Source organism: Staurois parvus, unplaced genomic scaffold (assembly GCF_062004578.1).
Source record: "Staurois parvus isolate SC_StPar_1 unplaced genomic scaffold, SC_StPar_1.0 ptg000057l, whole genome shotgun sequence".
In the NCBI taxonomy this organism is placed as follows: domain Eukaryota; kingdom Metazoa; phylum Chordata; class Amphibia; order Anura; family Ranidae; genus Staurois; species Staurois parvus.
Window position 1 is genome coordinate 3,321,176 of NW_028317853.1, and position 20,228 is coordinate 3,341,403.

Genomic DNA, 20,228 nt, shown 5'->3' on the forward strand with positions numbered 1-20,228 from the left:
TTCCACTTCCAGATTATAGCCCCAATGGTGCTCACTGGAACATTGAGAAATCCTTCTGTAACCAATGCCATCAGTATGTTTTGCAACAAAAAGGTTGTGAAGGTCTTGAGAGAGTTCTTTACTTTTACCTACCATGAGATGTTTCTTGTGTGACACCTTGGTAATAAGACACCTTTTTATAGGCCATCAGTTGAGACTGAACTAGCTGATATTAACTTGCACTGACAAGGGTCAGGATTGCTTTCTAATTACTGATAAATTTCAACGGGTGTCTTGGCTTTCCATTACTTTTTGCACCTCCCATTCTTCATGTGTTCAATACTTTTCCCTGTATCATTCCATTTTATTATACATAACTTAATTTCTGAACTTATTTGTTTTGGTTTCTTTGTATGTATGGATTTCAAGGGTTGTTACCAACAAGTGGTAAAAATTTCATGTCAAAAGCACCTTTAGAAATATATTTACTGAATACTTATCTTGTGTGTGCGTTTCTATATCTATATATACACAGTATCTCACAGAAGTGAGTACACACCTCACATTTTTGTAAATATTTTATTCTATCTTTTCATGTGACAACACTGAAGAAATGACACTTTGCTACAATGTAAAGTAGTGAGTGTACAGCTTGCATAACAGTGTAAATTTGCTGTCCTCTCAAAATAATAACACACAGCGATTAATGTCTAAACTGCAGGCAATAAAAGTGAGTCCACCCCTAAGTGACAATGTCCAAATTGGGCCCAAAGTGTCAATATTGTGTGTGGCCACCATTATTTTCCAGCACTGCCTTAACCCTCTTGGGCATGGAGTTCACCAGAGCTTCACAGGTTGCCACTGGAGTCCTCTTCCACTCCTCCATGACTACATCATAGAGCTGGTGGATGTTAGAGACCTTGTGCTCCTCCACCTTCCGTTTGAGTATGCCCCACAGATGCTCAATAGGGTATAGGTCTGGAGACACGCTTGGCCAGTCCATCACCTTTACCCTCAGCTTCTTTAGCAAGGCAGTCGTCGTCTTGGAGGTGTGTTTGGGGTCATTATGTTAGAATACTGCCCTGCGGTCCAGTCTTCGAAGGGAGGGAATCATGCTCTGCTTCAGTACGTCACAGTACATGTTGGCATTCATGGCTCCCTCAATGAACTGTAGCTCCTAGAGCCGGGAGCACTTATGCAGCCCCAGACCATGACACTCCCACCACCATGCTTGACTGTAGGCAAGACACACTTATCTTTGTACTCCTCACCTGGTTGCTGCCACACATGCTTCACACCATCTGAAACGAATAAGTTTATCTTGGTCTCATCAGACCAAAGTGTCGCAAAAACTGCGCAAAACACAGTGAAGTACGTAGTTCAACCATTTTGTAGGCACCTCCATCTTGGTATGGAGTATATACTGTGTCTCTCATTTCTCATTCTCGTTCCCGAGAGGCACAGTGACAGATGTATGTGTGTTAAAAGTGTCACTGGCAGGTAGAACAGCAGGGGGCCCAGAGCTACAAAGCCCCCAGGAGAGACAGAGCCTAGCTGCCCAAGAACCTGTTTAATCTCTCACCTCGTAACAGAGATAAGGCAGCTTTTCCCAGGAATTGAAAGAGATTGTAACCTCATAAAACCTAGCAGCGTAGGTGACAGAATTAAATGAACATTCCTCAAGTCAGTTTGTCCCCTATGTTTCATATCATGGATTATGGCAGATGTTGGTTCTAATTCAGAGTTCGCCCGACGATCCGTCCCTAAACAGAAAATTGGTCAGTTACTCAGAGCCACCCCCCTGCTGGGGGACTTTAAAACACAGGCTAGCAGGCCTAAAAAGTTAAGTTGAAGACATCTCCCAATTGTAACATCAATATACCACCTGGGGAGACTCCTTGCTCTGAAACTTGGATCTGCTTATGGCTAAGGCTTAATTGGCAACTTAACCCTTTAACGTCCTCTCTGATATCTCTTTGCTGTGCTATGGTTCATTGTATGTATGTATGTATGTATGTATATATATATATATATATATATATATATATATCTTAGTTACATCTCCTTTGTAAATATTTTTATTGCACCTGTTTGACCCTTTTAGTAATAAATCTTTCTTCTGAAAGTGTTGAACTGTTTCTATAGCTTTTAATTGCAATTTACGAATCCCTGCCTCTAAAGAGACGCTACTGAGTTTGTTTAATCCTCTGCCCAATCGGCCTGCGGTGTCTGTATTGGACAGACGACTTTTCAACCATTACAGTGTATATTTGATAAAGAGTTTCCCCTTTCTCTGTACAAAAAGGGGTGGTGGCAGTGAAGGGTTAGTTGCGTAATTAATCCGACCCAGTAACAATCGCTCAGGCTGACGGCACATCGATCGGTTGACCATTAGCTGGAAAATCGCTGTGTAGGGTGCAGCTGGGTGTGGCATTGTTACGCACGTCACATCGCGGTCTGGATCGCCCAGTCCTTCGGTCACGAGGTTGGTGAGAAGGTCTGGGGTCTGACGCCGTGATCGTGACGTATTGGTGGTCGCGGTCGTGAGATTGTCGCATGTTGTTGGCGGCGATCTTGCGCCCGTGACACAAAGGACATGGTTTCAGTAATCCATGTCCTTAGTCTGCTTGTCTTCAGCAAACTGTTTGTGGGCTTTCTTGTGCATCATCTTTAGAAGAGGCTTCCTTCTGGGATGACAGCCATGCAGACCAATTTGATGCAGTGTGCGGCGTATGGTCTGAGCACTGACAGGCTGACCCCCCACCCCTTCAACCTCTGCAGCAATGCTGGCAACACTCATACGTCTATTTCCCAAAGACAACCTCTGGATAGGATGCTGAGCACGTGCACTCAGCTTCTTTGGTCGACCATGGTGAGGCCTGTTCTGAGTGGAACCTATCCTGTTAAACCGTTGTATGGTCTTGGCCACTGTGCTGAGGCTCAGTTTCAGGGTCTTGGCAATCTGCTTATAGCCTAGGCCATCTTTATGTAGAGCAACATTTTTATTTTTTCAGATCCTCAGAGAGTTCTTTGCCAGGAGGTGCCATGTTGAACTTCCAGGGACCAGTATGAGAGAGTGAGAGCGATAACAACAAATTTAACACACTTGCTCCCCATTCACACCTGAGACCTTGTAATACTAACGAGTCACATGACACCGGAGAGGGAAAATGGCTAATTGGGCCCAATTTGAACATTCTAATTTAGGGGTCTACTCACTTTTGCTGCCAGCGGTTTAGACATCAATGGCTGTGTGTTGAGTTATTTTGAGGGGACAGCAAATTTACACTGTTATACAAGCTGTACACTCACTACTTTACATTGTAGCAAAGTGTCATATATATATATATATATATATATATATATATATATATATATATATATATATACTGTTTTATCTACCAAAGGATCCATATTTCAATCCACTTGTACAACTCTGGCAGGACAGCTTGCTGATTGAACAGTGGAGAACTGCAGATTGATAAACTCAGAAGACTGTTGTCTCCTCCTGTCAGTGTGGTCCTTGTACGTAGATTAGCTTGCAGTACACTTGATTGACCACTGCTGCAACCCTCAGTTATACTATGTAGACGATTGTAAGAGGCTGATATCAAGTCAAATTCAGGTACATTAGCTGTATTTACCAATACATCTAGGGTGTAGCTATAAAAACAATTGCACCGGTATTCATCGAATGAAACTGCTAGTACACTCGTTCTGTGTGAATGGGGCAATATCAGATATTCTCAGGCTATTTTTAATACAGATTGAAGTTTATTTATTCATATAAAACAGTTTGTGTTTTTTTAAAAAAACAGCATGAACACCCCTACATTGAGTGTATACAGTGCCTTGAAGAATTATTCATACCCCTTGAAATTTTCCACATTTTGTCATATTACCACCAAAAACGTAAATGGGTTTTATTGGAATTTTATGTGATAGACCAACACAAAGTGGCACCATAATTGTGGAAGGAAAATGATAAATGGTTTTCAAATTTTTTTTTACAAAATCAATCTTAAAAGTGTGGTGTACATTTGTATTCAGCCTCCCTGAGTCAATACTTTGTAGAAACACCTTTCGCTGCAATTACAGCTGCAAGTCTTTTTGGGGATGTCTCTGCCAGCTTTGTACATCTAGAGAATGACATTTTTGCCCATTCTTTTAAAATAGCTCAAGCTCTGTCAGATTGGATGGAGAGCGTCTGTGAACAGCAATTTTCAAGTCTTGCCACACATTCTCAATTGGATTAGGTCTGGACTTTGACTGGGCCATTCTAACACATGAATTTGCTTTGATTTAAACCATTCCATTGTAGCTCTGGCTGTATGTTTAGGGTTGTTGTCCTGCTGAAAGGTGAACCTCCGCCCCAGTCTCAAGTCTTTTGGAGACTCTAACCGGTTTTCTTCTAAGATTGCCCTGTATTTGGCTCCATCCATCTTCCCATCAACTCTAAGCAGCTTCCCTCTCTCCCTGCTGAAGAAAAGCATCCCCACAACATGATGCTGCCACCACCATGTTTCACAGTGGGGATAGTGTGTTCAAGATGATGTGCAGTGTTAGTTTTCCACCTGTGAGAACTCGCTTCCAGTGGTAGAGCTTTTGTAACGCACACAGCAACTCGCTTGTTTTTTTTTTAAGGGCCTTTTCAGCCCACTTTTATTTAAATGAAAGTTCAATAAAGCTTCCCACGAAGGGGTATCCACCATCACACACATGAAAATGAAATTCAGCCTCCTGGCTCTCTCAAATAACAATCTTCCTCTTCAGGCTTACATCTGTCTCCTACAGACTCTTTCTGAAATGGCTTTACCGCACACAGCTATCCATTAGCACACAGCTACTCGGGCTTCCACCTCTCCTTGGTGAAGCCCTCCTGACTCCAAGGGAGGGACCTCCTGTCTGCCAGGGTGGAGCCCTCCTGACTCCTGTCTGCCCGGGTGGAGCCCAGAATCATGGCTTGGCCTCCACAAAAAGGCCTGCACACACCTGTGCAATCAGCGTGCTGGCTGCTCTCAAAACATGGGCCCAGGATTGGAGATTTCATCCCTCCCATATCTCTTAGAAATCTCCAGGCTACAGGTCCCAAAACAGGCTTTATAAACCAAAGAGGAAACTTATAAACCAGTTTCCTCTGCATTATGAGAACTGCCTGGAGCCCCTCAACCTGTACGGTTGAGAATCCTGGGTCTCCAGCATGATTTCCACCGTGGCAGGATACCGCATTGCCACACACCACACAGCATTTTGCTTTTAGGCAAAAAAGTTCAATTTTGGTCTTATCTGACCAGAGCACCTTCTTCCACATGTTTGCGGTGTCCCCCACATGGCTTCTCACAAACTGCAAATGGGACTTCTTCCTGTGGACAGATTCTCCCACCTGAGCTGTGGATCTCTGCAGATCCTCCAGAGTTACCATGGGCCTCTAGGCAGCTTCTCTGATTAATGTTCTCCTTGCCTGGCCTGTCAGTTTAGGTGGACGGCCATGTCTTGGTAGCTTTTTAATTGTGCCATACTCTTTCCATTTTCAGATGATGGATTGAACAGTACTCCCTAAGATGTTCTTGGGATATGCTTGGGATATTTTTTTTTTTTTTTTTTTTATAACCTAACCCTACTTTATTCTTCTCCACAAATGTATCCCTGACCTGTCTGGTGTGTTCCTTGGCCTTTATTATACTGTTTGTTCCTTAATGTTCTCTAACAAACCTCTGAGGGCTTCACAGAACAGCTGTATATAAACAGATTCAATTACACACAGGTGGACTCTATTTACGAATCAGGTGACTTCTGAGGCAATTGGTTCCACTAGATTTTAAATAAGGGTATCAGAGTAAAGGGGGCTGAATACAAATGCACACCACACTTTTCAGATATTTATTTGTAAAAAAATTTTAAACCATTTATCAATTTTCCTTCCACTTCACAATTATATGCCACTTTGTGTTGGTCTAGATCACATAAAATCTCAATAAAATGCATTTATATTCGACCTGTAGAATTAAAAGAAGGAGAACATTCGATTTTGCCCCATTTGCACAAAACAAATATACCAGCAGTTTTGCTGGACGAATACCGTAGGTGTGCAAATTTTTTTTAAAATATACCCTTAATAATTTTAATGAATACACGGCTAAAATGACTGGCATTGTTTTTATATCTGCTTGGAGTCCAGCTTTCATTTAAATTGATTGTTTAGGCAGTGCCTGGTTCTGACAAATCAAACAAAGCATGTGGACAGATTTAGGCATACTGCTCCAAATAAGAGAAAGATTATAACTGGGACCATAGCTTCCTTATAGATGTACAGTCTTTCTAGTATGAGTTCATTGTATATTTGCTACATACCTGCACATTGCCTTCTCCAACAACAATCTCTGCTGTGTAAGCATATTGTACAAGCTGCTCCAGTGCTTGAGGGTCAATGTCATGCAAAGTCACATGAGTCTGCCGACTCTCACTCATCTCATCTGTCAAGGATTGAGATAAAAGAAAAAATAATAAAAATGTGCATGTCTTACATGACATTAAGTATATGAAATTAATAGAATATGTATATTTGTCCAGACCATAGAATTGCAACCTCTATTGAACACTTAAATTCCTCTGGATAATGGATTTTGCTTCTTGAACACTTTTTTAATCTTATAGCTGCTAATCATGAAAGTAACCTGTAATTTAACTTATGTACGGTTTATAGAAATCTTCTGTTTTTGTAATTTGCAATACCTGTTGGCTATGCTGCACATATGAAAGAAACACACAAAAATATGGACCTTTTGTTGAAGCACATCTGGTATACCAAGAACAACTTTTTTTTTTTTCATATTTCACTATGACCAAAGTAGTACAATGTTACCATAGTAACATTGTACTACTTTGGGGAAGTGATCAGTATTTTTTTTTTTTTTATACACAATTTGCTTATAGCAAAGAATTACTTTGCTATAAGCAAGCATTTACCTGAATGACATCGATTCATTCAGGGTTTTTTTTTTTTGTGTTTAGCTGTGATTTGGCCACAGCTAATCACATGACATGTCCATGTGATTAGCTGTGACCATTCACAGCTAGACACTAGTATACAATGGATGGCATGAATGAAGCCATCAATTGTATACAACTGTCATGTGACCTGCTGTGATAAGTCACAGCAGGTCACATGGTACCGGCAATGGGGGCCGATACTCAGATCTGTCATCGGCCGTATCCGAGGTACACGGCCAGTGACAGATCGCGCCGCTGCGCGGCTGTGCAGGAGCGTAATCTGCGCATGTGCGGGAGGATGCCATATGGCGTCCACCTGGAACGCTGATGACATTTGCCGGCCGCCATTTGGCCATAGGGCGGGCGACAAATGGTTAAGGAAGGCATTTTTGTTGGTCCACAGATCAGGTGTCATCAAAGACAGGCTGTTTGAAGACCGGTTAGTGGGGTCTGAAAAAAAAAAAAAAAAAATCGCCTGGAAAGTATTCAGATGTCATTGAGAATTTTCTTGGCAACTATAGAGCACCAAACTGTATTCAGTTGGTGGACACATTTCTTACAACAAAACAAGACCATGAAGTGCAGCTGGTCGCTAAAGATTCATTTTTTTGCATTCACATTTGACTTCTTTCCCAAAAACCTTGGTGCAGTCTGTAATAAACATGGTGAAAGGTTTCACCAGAACCTTGCCACAATGGAAAGCGGTATCAAGGCAAATGGAATTCAACAATGCTGGCTGACTATAGTTGGACACTGCAGCGAGATGCCCAGGACACAGAGTACAAAGGAAAATCATCAGCAAAATATAGTTAAACTCACACAGTGTGTCTGACACATTATGCGATTAAATACATTACAGCAACCTTTCTCCACCAGGGTGCCCAGGCACCCTAGGCTGCCTTGAGGTTTCTTCAGGGGTTCCTTGGCAAAATGTCTAAAAATTGCCCAAAACCTATATACAAGCCAGTGGGTGGAATGAGCTTGCCTTTTAGTTATACAAAGCCAAAACTTATCATTGTGCACCATTAAGGCAAAAGTGACAACTAAGTGGTTCGGAAAACAAAACATCGAAATTTAGTCAGGAAATTCCCCAGACCTTAATTCCATTGAGAACTTGTGGTCAGTCCTCAAGAGGTGGGTGAACCAAAAAAAACCCCCACAAATTCTGACAAACTTCAAGCACTGATTATGCAAGAATGGGCTGCCATCTGTCAGGATGTGGCCCAGAAATTGATTGATAGCATGTTTGACAGCGAATTGCAGAGGACAGCATGATTGATGGTGTTTTGCAGAGGTCTGGAAAAAGAAGGGTTAACACTGCAAATATTGATGCTTTGCATAAACAATATAAATTGTCAATAAAAGCCTTTGACACTTATGAAATGCTTGTACTTGTACTTGAGTATACCATAGTAACATCTGACAAAAGATCTAAATAAACACTGAAGCAGCAGACTTTGTGAAAATTAATATTTGTGTCATTTTCAACACTTTTGGCCAGGGCTGTATAGTGCGAACTGACACAGTTGTACCCTGTGCCTGAAGGTCTGCTTGAATTTGTCTGGAAGTTGATCGAGGTTCTTTAGCCACCATTTGAACAATCCTTTTATTGTAATCTATGATCAATTTTTCTGTTTAGTCCACATCCACGGAGATTAGCTACAGTGCCATGGGCTGTAAACCTCTTTACAATTTTGCACACAGTGGACACAGAACATTAAGATCTCTGGAGATGGACTTGTAATGTTGAGATTGTCCACAATTTTTGCTCTCAAATCCTCAGACAATTCTTTGCTGCCATTTCCCTTTTCCATGTGACACACAGAGACACAGCAGAAAGGTTGAACCAATTTTTTACCATTTTAACTGATTTCTGGTGTGATTTAGATATTGTCAGCACCTGTTAATTGATACAGGCGAGTTTAATTACAAATTACAGGAGCATCACAAACTTTGAATGCAATTATTTCTTACAATTTTGAGAAGGTGCCAATAATTTTTTCCAGTCCATTTTTGGAATTTTGGGTGTCAGATTTGGCTTTTTGTATCTCTATTTTTTTGTGTCATGCCAATACAAACAAAAGAAATAAACATGAGAATGCCTAAACATTTGTAATTGCAACAACTTTCTGGGCAAAGTAGTGCATTATCTGACAGAAATGCAGGGGTGCCAATGTTTTTGGTCATGACTGTAGTTCTATAGGTTACAGGTAAAAAAAAACAGCCAATGGTAATTCATCTTTTTTCCAATGAGGTTATATCAGACTGCTCTAAGGGAACAAGTGATCATAACAGGTTACCACAAAGTTTTGCATCTTCTATCACGTTAATTAAAAAAAACCCTAATAAAGAATAACAAAGAAAAAAAACTCAGTCCACATAGTCCATACTGTACATACAACACTTCAAAATAATACTTCACTGATGTTATTCAATCACGCCAAACAATGTCCCGGCCTCCAATAGTTACTTATAGGTATTTTACACTGCATAAGTATTGTCTTAAAGTGATTGTAAACTTTGTTTTTTATTTAATTTATTTTTTAAATAAAAAACAGGGTTTATACTTACCTGCTCTGTGCAATGGAATTGCATATATCTACCCTGAACCTCCTCTTCTTGGGTCCCCCACTGGCCCCCCTGGCTCCTACTCTTCTTGGTGTGCCCTCATAGCAAGTGACTTGCACACCTGCAGGCTCGCTCCTGAGCTGCACTGCCTGCGTCTATAAAAACAAACAGCGTGGCTTGGTCCTGCCCCTGTTCCTTTGTCACAGGAGCCAATGGCTCCTTCTGCTCTTAAGCCAAGCCTGTGAGAGAAGGGAGAAAGAAGAGAGTTGCTACACATGTGCAGCGCTGCATCGAGTGAGGTCCAGGGAAATATAAGGGAGGGAGAGGGGGCATAGTGCTATTATACACTTTTTACCTTAATGCGAGAAATGCATTAAAGGTAAAAAATGTTTAGGCTTTAGAACCACTTTAATTTAACAATTACAACTTTCAATCACTTTTTGTTCAATATGTTATGTTAATTATACCACCTTTTCATAAAGAAAACTTAAAGTGGCTCTGTCGCTTCGCAAAAAAAAAGAAAAGGAAACGATATATGATGCCCAGGGGCGGACTGACCATTTGGAAACTCGGGCACTGCCGGGGTCAGTAGGGGGCCCCATGAGATGCCCCTGGTACCTTTTTCAAAAGCTTTTTTGAGTTTGGGCAAGGACACAGGGGCCCCATGATCCCCTATTGCCCGGGGGCCCCATGAGTTGTCAGTTCGCCCCTGATGATGCCTGTTAAAAAAACACAGCTAATACTCCCCTATCTTGCTGTCTGTGATGGTAATCTTCAAACTCAACTGCTGCCAATCTTCACCCAGAAATGTGTTACCGTGTTACTCCCTGAGCATGGTATTTCCTTCTGGCAGTCTATGTCCTCACTGCTTTCTGTAGTGACACAGCAGTCAGTGAGAGGAACCACAGTGCGCAGAGGGAGAACAGGCATCTGAAGCTTACAAAATGACAGATGCAGAAGACTGTTTAGGCAGTGATACTCCTGCATCAGAGTGAAGATCGATAGTGTGGTCAGCAAAACAGCTGAACATTAACATTTAAATAAGGCTAGGTTCACATTGCTGAGATACAATTTCGATCCTACTTTCAGTGCGACTATAAAGTACTACTTGGATGCAACTTTGATAAGGTTTGTATATCCTATGGGGCTGGAATCGCACTGGAATTGCACCAAAGTAGTACAGGAACCTTTTCCAAATCTCTGTGCTGAGTCACATGGATGTGAATGGACACCATTGAAAACAGTGTGATTTCCCTTGCGATTCTACGCAACTCAAGTCTCATCTGAAATCGCACTAGTGTGAACCAGTCCTAAAGTGTCTCTTTAAGAAAGATCTAAACTATAACTGGATGGCATTTATTCTCCTAACATGCCATGTATGAAACATTTAACATGTTTTTGTTGTCATTCATTCATCCATCTCAGCACTGTTGACATTCTGCAGCCTCTTTGCAGCCACTTCTTGTCTGTGCATGCACCCAAGCGATGGTTGCATGTCATTGCTCAGGCTTACTGAATGTAAATTATGGCTGCACAGTGTGCCCAACACTACTTCCTAGAGTCTCCACTAGAAGCACATGTGTCAGGGTGACAATGTAAGAGAGCTTCTGGGTGACAGGAATAGGGCATTGTCATCCCACAGTAGGATGATCCTAAACAAGAGCCTTGATGGGAGGATAATCAGGTTTTTTAAAAGAATGAAGATTTAAAAGAATGAATGTGAATTTTAAGATTACATTAACAATGTTAAGAATATATTAGATTCTTGTGATTGTATCTACATCTGCTTAAAGTGTTACTAAACCCACAACAGTAAAATCAGTCTTTATATGCAGCAAAGCATGCTCGTTATACTCACTATGGAACGTAAGGGGTTAACCCTCCACATTGTGTAAAAAGGATGTTTGATCCTGTCTTCTCTGATCCTCCCCTTCTACTGTCCCCAATCCATCTTCTGATAGAACAGAGCCTTGGGGGCAAGCTGCACATGCTCAGTTTGGTGCATATTGCTAGAGAGTTTTTTTAACTCTACAGCAGCATTAAAGGATCTGCAGGAATATCTAGCAAGTACTGGCTGTGTGGTACGTGTGACAACAATCTTCCATATTCTTCATATGTCTGTGCTATGGGGTAGAGTGGCAAGATGGAAGTCTTTTCTTATGAAGAAGAAAAACATCCAAGCCTGGCTAAAGTTTGCACATCTGAAGTCTTCCAAAAGCATGTGGGAAAATGTGTTATGGTCTGATGAAACCAAGGTTGAACTTTTTGGCGATAATTCCAAAAGATATGTTTGGCGCAAAAACAACACTGCACATCACCAAAAGAACACCATACCCACAGTGAAACAGTGGTGGCAGTATCATGCTTTGGGGTGTTTTTTCTTCAGCTGGAAGTGGGGCCTTAGTCAAGGTAGAGGGAATTATGAACAGTTCCAAATACCAGTCAATATTGGCACAAAACCTGCAGGTTTCTGCTAGAAAGCTGAACATAAAGAGGAGGAACTTCATCTTTCAGCATGACAACCCAAAGCATACATCCAAATCAACACAGGAATGGCTTCACCAGAAGAAGATTCAAGTTTTGGAATGGCCCAGCCAGAGCCCAGCCCTGAATCTGATCAAAAATCTGTGGGGTGATCTGAGGAGGGCTGTGCACAGGAGATACCCTTGCAATCTGACAGATTTGGAGTGCTTTTGCAAGGAAGAGCGGGCAAATATTGCCAAGTCAAGATGTGCCATGGTGATAGACTCAGTGCTGTAATCAAATCAAAAGGTGCTTCAACAAAGTATTAGTTTAAGGGTGTGCACACTTATGCAACCATATTATTTTAGTTTTTTATTTTTACTTCCCTCCACCTAAAAGATTTCAGTTTGTTGTTCAACTGAGTTGTACAGTTTATAGGTCACATTAAAGATGGAAAAAGTTCTGAAATGATTTATCTTTGTCTAATTTTTTTATATCACAGAAAGCAGACATTTCAACAGGGTTGTGTAGACTTTTTATATCCACTGTACCTATAAGTGCTTCTGTATTGCAAACAACTTTATCCAGCAGCAGCCACAACTGACATTCAGATTAAAGTTCTGTCAAATGCTGGTCATTAATTCACTGCATTAAGGTAAAAAATGGCCCAGTATTTGTATCACATCCTGTATACTTTACAGCATCCTATCTTGATCCAGAGCTGTGCACGTCTTCAGTGGCTCTTTCCGCTCTCTCTCTGTTCACAGAGGAAGCAGTAGGAGCTACTGGCTACTGCTGCTGTCAATCACATTGTGTGACCAGAGAGTGGGGGGTGTTATGCGGAGTCAATAGCCTGGCTAACCTGTGTCAATAGCACACACAGTCTGGCTCATGCTTGCAGGTGTGCCCCCATCACAAGTGGCTTCCAAAACTGGTGCACCAAAAGGATATGGATCCAAAAGAGCCGACGGGGAACCTGAGAAAAGGAGATTCAAGGGATTCTCTGAGCAATACCAATTCACAGAGCAAGTAAATATAACATCTTATGAAAAAAAACAAAATAAAGCCTTTACAACCACTGTAAAAATATCTCACTAGTTCCAATGAGGGCATTAGCTGCAGGTTATAAAATGTAGGTGACAACCATGAAATACAATTTTTAGTGCCTAAATAAATGCAGGTAGGCATGACGCTGCAAAACACTTGTGCATTCGAGATTTTAAAAGCACTATATATTAAATAAATAAAGCCAGCAGTTTGTGTAAGAATGCCAAGGTTTTAAACATCAGGATGGGTCTGCAATCTATAGGTGCTCAGACATGGGACATAAGCCCCATTGCAGACCACCCTTTGGCATATGTGAAAGCACAGCATCCCATGAACAGGAAGGATGAACAGCTGAACCTTTCTGTTTATGTCACTAGAAAGAATAGGGAGGAGGAGGAAGTAATTTGCAGACTAAGCAGATGGTACTGGTGCCATTCTTCCTGTGGGCTGGGAACAATACCAATTGGGGCAAGTTTTCTGATCTAATCAACATTGCCACAAGATTGGTTGGCCAGAGGAATTTACATGACCCCACAGTCAAGAGATCATCACCTGATCAGGCCTTAAAGTGGAGCTTAACTTAAAATGTGAAAATATGCTTTCTAATTTACATAAACAGTATCCTAAATAAATGTAGCATTTACCTTGAATTTCTCTGGGAAAAACAGCAGAGCTCTTCCAAACTTATGTAAGACCTTCAGTCTCATTACTGTATATCTGTGGTGTGAAACCATCTAAAGGACTGTACTGAAATCTGGTAATGTCACTACTGTGCTGCTCATTGTTCTCCATGCTGGAGAGGAAGATGTAACGGAGGACATATAGTACAAAGATCTCCCTGCTACTCATTAAATCATTCCGTTCAGGGCCGGTGCTAGACTATTTTGCAACATAGGCAAGACCAACTACTTACCCCCCTCCCCCCATCCTGCCAAAAAATAAACTTCAAAATTAAAAAGAAAAAAAAAAAAAAGTAAAACTAAACTGGCGATGCTGCTGGGACTGCTACAAGGGTCCTTGTAGGGTAAGGCGTCAGCCCCAGAGCAGCAAAGATTGGGCTGGGAGAAGACCCTGTCCAGTGCCCATTTCCTCCTTCGGATCCCGCTCCAGCAAATGGTGCCTGGCACCACCTTTCCATGCTGGGCCCAACCTGCAAGGACTCCATGACCTACCAGCACAGAAGGGACCCCCCCTTGGAAACCCACACCCAGGACTGCAAAGAGCAAGAAGGGGGTAGTTGTGTAAGACTCATCCTAAACCTTTACTAGCCTGTGAACAGCAAATTAAAAGGGATCTAGTGACCCTGTAAGGTAGATCAGAGGCAGGGCCAGCCCTGGGTGCAGGTGGCATGCACCCTTCCCCCTCCCTGTCCCTGCTGGAAGTGCTCCTGTCCCTGGTCAGAGCTGGGTGCGGTCACTTACTATATAACCTGTCAGAGCCAGAGAATAGATCAGCAGCACCATGAGCAGGCCCCATCCAGGGGAAGCAGGGCAGTCAGCATGCATCCACAGTGTCTCACCAGGGTCCCAGCTCTCTATAGGTCCCAGCACAGGCAGCATACACTGACAGCTCTATCTGTATTGCTCTGCGTGTGCAGGAAGTGGGGCTAGGGGGTGTGTGGCTACCAGCACTCAGCCAATCCACTCCCAGGAACTCGACTGGCTGACAGCTCCTCACCCATCCCTTTCACTCAGGGAAGGGAGTGGTGACTATGATTGGGTGCAATAGGGACAGACTGTGTACAGAATACAGCGCTGTGGCTCCGGGACTGCACTACGGCCAGAGGCAGCTAACCAAGGGACAGAGAAACAGAAGAGAGAAGTTACATGGGGGACCGGGGAGAGGAGGAGGGAGTGGGAGCAGCCAGGGGGAGAGAGGAGGAACACCAGCAGCCGTGGCTGCATCTTAGGTGGCTGCCTAGTGGTAGCGCTGGCCCTGATTCCATGAATCTGTGTTTTCTGCACCTCTCTTGCTTCTACTTAATCACTGCCTCATCACCAGTCATCAGGGGGACAGCTCTGAAATCAGGAGGCAATTTCTTGTTCCTCTACAAAGATGGTCACCTACATACAAAGACTCAGTGCAGGACAAGGATTGAAATGAAAAGTACTTACTTGTAAACATAGCATGGAAGTAAGGGCTACAGGATGCCAGCACGACTTTGTGACCCTTGATCTCTTTGGTCCCCACATGGAGCACAATGTCACACAGGAGCCCTCTCTGGCGCATTCTGTTCATGCAGACAAAGGCATCATGGTAGTGCCGCTTTGAATTATGGGAGATGCTGTGGCCCTCCCGACTTAGAAGCTGCACCGCCCCTTCCATGGCTGGGGACTGGTCTCCTGATTTCTCCTTCACTGGCTTCACTCTTTGAAGCTGTAAAACACAGAATAAAAAGAATGATAAAAGACCAAGTGCTAATAGTTATAACTGGATGAAATTTAGTTTGCCAAAGTGCTGTGTAACAAACAACTGCCATGTTTTTTTCTTTAAAAAATATTGCTCTCATATTCTTTCCTTTAACCTTTTTTGTATCTTAGTGCTGCTGATCTCCTCCAGCCTCTTTGCAATCACTGCCTGACAACGGGCACTCTATAGTGGTGTCTATGCTTCATAGCTCTTGACTGGCTTCCTGATTGTGGTAATTTTGGTCAGGGGTGTATTTAGGTTTCGTGCTGCCTTAGGCAACACAAAAATTGCCCCCCTTCCCCATGGAGACCATGACACCGACCAACACCCCCCTCCCCCACGAAGAGAGCTTGACATTGACCAACAACACCCCAGCCCCCCCACCCGAGAGAGCCTTCCACTACCACCGCCCCCCATACACTGGCAATCTGCCCCCACCCCGCTGAGAGAGAAGACACTCCCCTTCACAGCTCTGGATATCTCGTAACAAGAGTCATGCTCTACATACACCATCAAGCAGCCCGTAGCCTCTCTCAGATCCCACCTGGTCCCCATGCTGTGCGTGTCCCTTCTTCCATCCCTTCTTTTGGGGGACAGCGCTGCCCCCCTGAAAAATGATGCTGCTTCCCTGAAAAATGCAGCCCTAGAGAAATGCCTTGTTTGCCTTGTGGTAAATACGCCTCTGACTGTGGTACATATAGTGAACGTTGGCATAGCCACTTATAATCTTCACTGAGAGCAAAGGGGACAGGATGACAACTCTGGATAAGAAATGGAAGACAGACAGAAAGAATGTTGTTGTCCCGTAACTAAGTGTTGAACAAGGACACCTACAAGACAGCAGGATTACCAGGTATTATTTCAATGAAAATTACATATTTAAAATGATTGAAAATTACTTTTGAAATTACATCAACATGTTAAAGATTACAGGAGATTTCGGTGATTGGGTTTCTGGTACACCATATAAAATAATGTATAGCAGATAGGCCGCCAATGACCATTCATAATATGCCACTAACACACAGGGTACATTCTGATCTTCTGACAGCATCAAGTACAAACACAGCACCACACAATCAATGAGACTACAAGACTTCATTGGTAATATTGTTTCTTAAAGCGTATCTATACCCAAAACATTTTACATTTTTGATAGAGCGGAGGAGGAGTAGAACTCCTGTCAGGTTTTCCTGCCATTGAAGTGATCCCTTCACTTTGTCTGATAAAAAAAAAAAAAGAAGGATGTCTTCTCAGGACATGAAGTGAGGGGAAATGTCCCATATTAGGTCTTATGATCACTGGGCATTTTGCTCAGGTGTATAGGACTGCGGTGCTTAAGTGCAGGTAAAAACTGCAGGCACACCGCCCAGCCCCACCGCCGGCTGTCCGGAAAACTATATGAGAGGCTAATAGCTGCTGGGCCTGGACATTGCACAAAGTAATGTCAATGTGAAGGGCAGTATCTACCCAGGGATGAATGACCGGAACACAAGTGTTCTATGTTTCCGACAAACGTCTGTGGGTGAATACTGCTCTAAACGTTGGAATTTTATGCACAGGGGCTATACGCCCAGTGTGCATGTAGCTTAACTCGTTAAATCTCTCATATCACTATCATCATCACATCATGTGATGCATTGTGGGAGTGTAGTAATAGGAGTTTTGTGAATGGTGGAGTGGGCAGGGTGATCAGGTGAGCAGCGCAACTCTTCTCTGTAGCATCTGTTGCTGTCAACCTTCACAATGCTAGAAGGCAGCTGCTCAGGGTAGTATCTGGCCACCTGCAGATAGTGGGAGACACTGTTATACATAACTAATGGATTTGATCCTCTAACTCCCCAAAAATATATACAGTATATACACGTGGATATTATAGTAAAATTCATAGAGGTCCTCATGCACCCCTTCACATCAACCCCCCTTGATATCCCTGTCCTACATGCACCCCCTCCTTTACATTCCTGTCCTCAGCCACCCTTAGTATCATCCCCTTTCACAGTCCTGTCCTCAGCCCCCCTTCATAGCAACTGCCCCATCACATTCCTGTCCTCAGCCCCCCTTCATAGCAACTCCCCCTTCACATCACTGTCCTCAGCCCCCCTTCATAGCAACTCACCCTTCACATCACTGTCTTCAGCCCCTCTTCATAGCAACTCACCCTTCACATCACTGTCCTCAGCCCCCCTTCATAGCAACTCACCCTTCACATCACTGTCTTCAGCCCCTCTTCAAAGCAACTCACCCTTCACATCACTGTCCTCAGCCCCCCTTCATAGCAACTCACCCTTCACATCACTGTCTTCAGCCCCTCTTCATAGCAACTGCCCCATCACATTCCTGTCCTCAGCCACCCTTCACATCACTGTCCTCAGCCCCACTTCATAGCAACTGCCCCTTCACATTCCTGTCCTCGGCCACCTTTCGTATCATCCCCCTTTCACAGTCCTGTCCTCAGCCCCCCCTTCATAGAAACTCCCCCTTCACATCACTGTCCTCAGCCCCCTTCACATCACTGTCCTCAGCCCTTCATAGCAACTGCCCCTTCACATTCCTGTCCTCAGCCACCCTTCACATCACTGTCCTCAGCCCCCCTTCATAGCAACTGCCCCATCACATTTCTGTCCTCAGCCCCCTTCACATCACTGTCCTCAGCCCCCCTTCATAGCAACTGCCCCTTCGCATCATCCCCCTTTCACAGTCCTGTCCTCAGCCCCCCTTCATAGCAACTCCCCCTTCACATCACTGTCCTCAGCCCCCTTCACATCACTGTCCTCAGCCCCCCTTCATAGCAACTCCCCCTTCACGTCACTGTCTTCAGCCCCCCTTCATATCTCCCCCCTTTCACATCATGGTCCTCAGCCCCCCTCCATATCACCTCATCTTAATGTCCCTGTCCTCAGCCTCCCTTCACATCATCCTTCACAGCAGTGACATAGCCCTCTTCCCTGTCCTACCTTACACATGGGGGAGGATGGGAGGCACAGCAGATCTAGAGCTAACATCAGAGGCAGGACAGTTCCTCTTAACCAGCTTGTGATAGGTTGCTAGAATAGCCCTGCATCCTATCGACCAATCACCTGTTGGTTAACTTGAAATGTTAACTCTGCAGCTCCCGCTCTCTGTTCAGAACTGACCTGTCTCTTGATGTCAGCTCTAGGAAAAGGACAGTGTTGTCGGCAGCTGAGAGGAAGAACTGTGGCAGTCAGGATGGGACAGTGACTTGGTCTGGATCCGGACTGAGGTCCGCTATTTAGGGATGCCTGGTATATACCAATGTGCCGGTGTGAGGTCCTTCCACTGCATTAGGAGCACTGAAGACAACACAATGTTCTCAGTTTCAGAGTGAGGGGCTCCAGAGGTTCTGTTCAGAAGTGAGACAACTAAGCTTTTGGATTTCTCCAGGTTTTGTAATTCCCAGATCAGGGTCTGGAGTCTGCAGGCTTTGAAGAGCTTTGAGTGGGAAGAAGCCTTTATACTTGTGTCCAGGTCTTACCAGAGATCACCAGCACTCCCTTTATAATCAGGGGCCTGTCTTTAGTTCATGGTTCCAACCCTCACCAGGAGTCCATGAAGCTGTAAGCAGCCAGGTGTGTGTTTGCACTGGACCGGTGAAGTCTGTGAGGGAACAGACAAGAGCCTTAAGCCTGAGTGAAGAGTGTACAGAGATCTGCAAGAGGTGCAGAGTACAGTAGGTACTGTAAGTCGGTCTTGAGCGCAAAAAAAAAAAAAAAGACCTAGGCTGGAGGCCTATGCAGCTGTGCTGTGAGAAGGTGTCAGGAGGCTTGGGAATGTTTCCTTTCATGTTTGAAATGATGGTGGGAACCCCTGCAAGGACAACGGTTTTTTTTTTTTTTGTTTGTTTGTTTCATTTCAATAAAAGTGGGCCGCCAAGCCCTGGGACAAAATTTATGACATGGACTGAACTCATTGGGATGCACTAAACTTGAGTGGAATCCCCTGCAATATCACACTGTATATACTAGACTTCAGCTTTAACTTTTTTCTAGTACTGTATTTCAAATGCAATTTTTGTATTTCACATAATCCAAGGTTTTTCAAATCATACTACAATTTTCTGATATCCATGCCATTACAGTCATTCCCTCTCCAATCCCCTACATGACCTCCGCCATCGTAAGGAGCTACCGAGAAACCCACGGCTCATTAAAAGGACAGCATAAGTCATGACTAAAAGCTGAAAGCAAAAGATGTAAATAACAGTGTGAGTGGAAAAAAATATATAAAGCAGCAGGCGAATGTCACCCTGTAGCTTTTAACGATTCATCACTGAATGTTCTGTGCCCTCGCCTGCAACTGCATCCTGCTCTGTACACCTACATGCTGCTGATTAGTGCTGGTAAAAATAGATACTCTTGAAGAAGCAATTTCTACACGTTTGTAATCACAGTATGAAGCCGTGACTAGAGCCCCCACCACAAAACGACAAGAGATGCGGAGGGCTCATCGTAAGAACATAAGGGCATTGGAGAGTTGTTATACATTACATGCATTTTTATGAAGTGACAAGAAAATCGTTATTACTATAAAGGACATCAGAACAGTTCTATAGATTCTGAGAACTGCTGAAGTTATAAATGGACAGTTAATGGGTTACAACAATGTAGCACTGTGGACAAAGAATAAGAACCCTCAGCTAGATCAGGAGCCTCCAAACTTTCTCATGAAATGGCCAGTTTACTGTCCTTCAGACTTCAGGGGGCCAAACTGTGGCCACTGGGAGCAGAAAAATGTCCTGGTATCAGTGGGAG

The 20,228-nt window shown here is 43.5% G+C and overlaps 1 protein-coding gene across 5 annotated transcripts in view; it reads right to left on the bottom strand.

Moving 5' to 3' along the window:
* The window catches only part of KLHL17 (kelch like family member 17), a 113,699-nt gene that overhangs the window by 48,734 nt on the left and 44,737 nt on the right, over positions 1-20,228 (bottom strand). For 3 of the 5 annotated variants that reach the window (XM_089668412.1, XM_089668409.1, XM_089668413.1), the window contains 3 exons: positions 15,162-15,423; positions 12,863-12,976; positions 6,331-6,452 (listed from right to left, as the gene is read on the bottom strand). In XM_089668412.1, the coding sequence (XP_089524538.1) occupies positions 6,331-6,452; positions 12,863-12,976; positions 15,162-15,423 (498 nt within the window). The remainder of the gene's footprint in view (positions 1-6,330; positions 6,453-12,862; positions 12,977-15,161; positions 15,424-20,228) is intronic. The other 2 variants (XM_089668415.1, XM_089668414.1) reach the window with 1 other exon arrangement.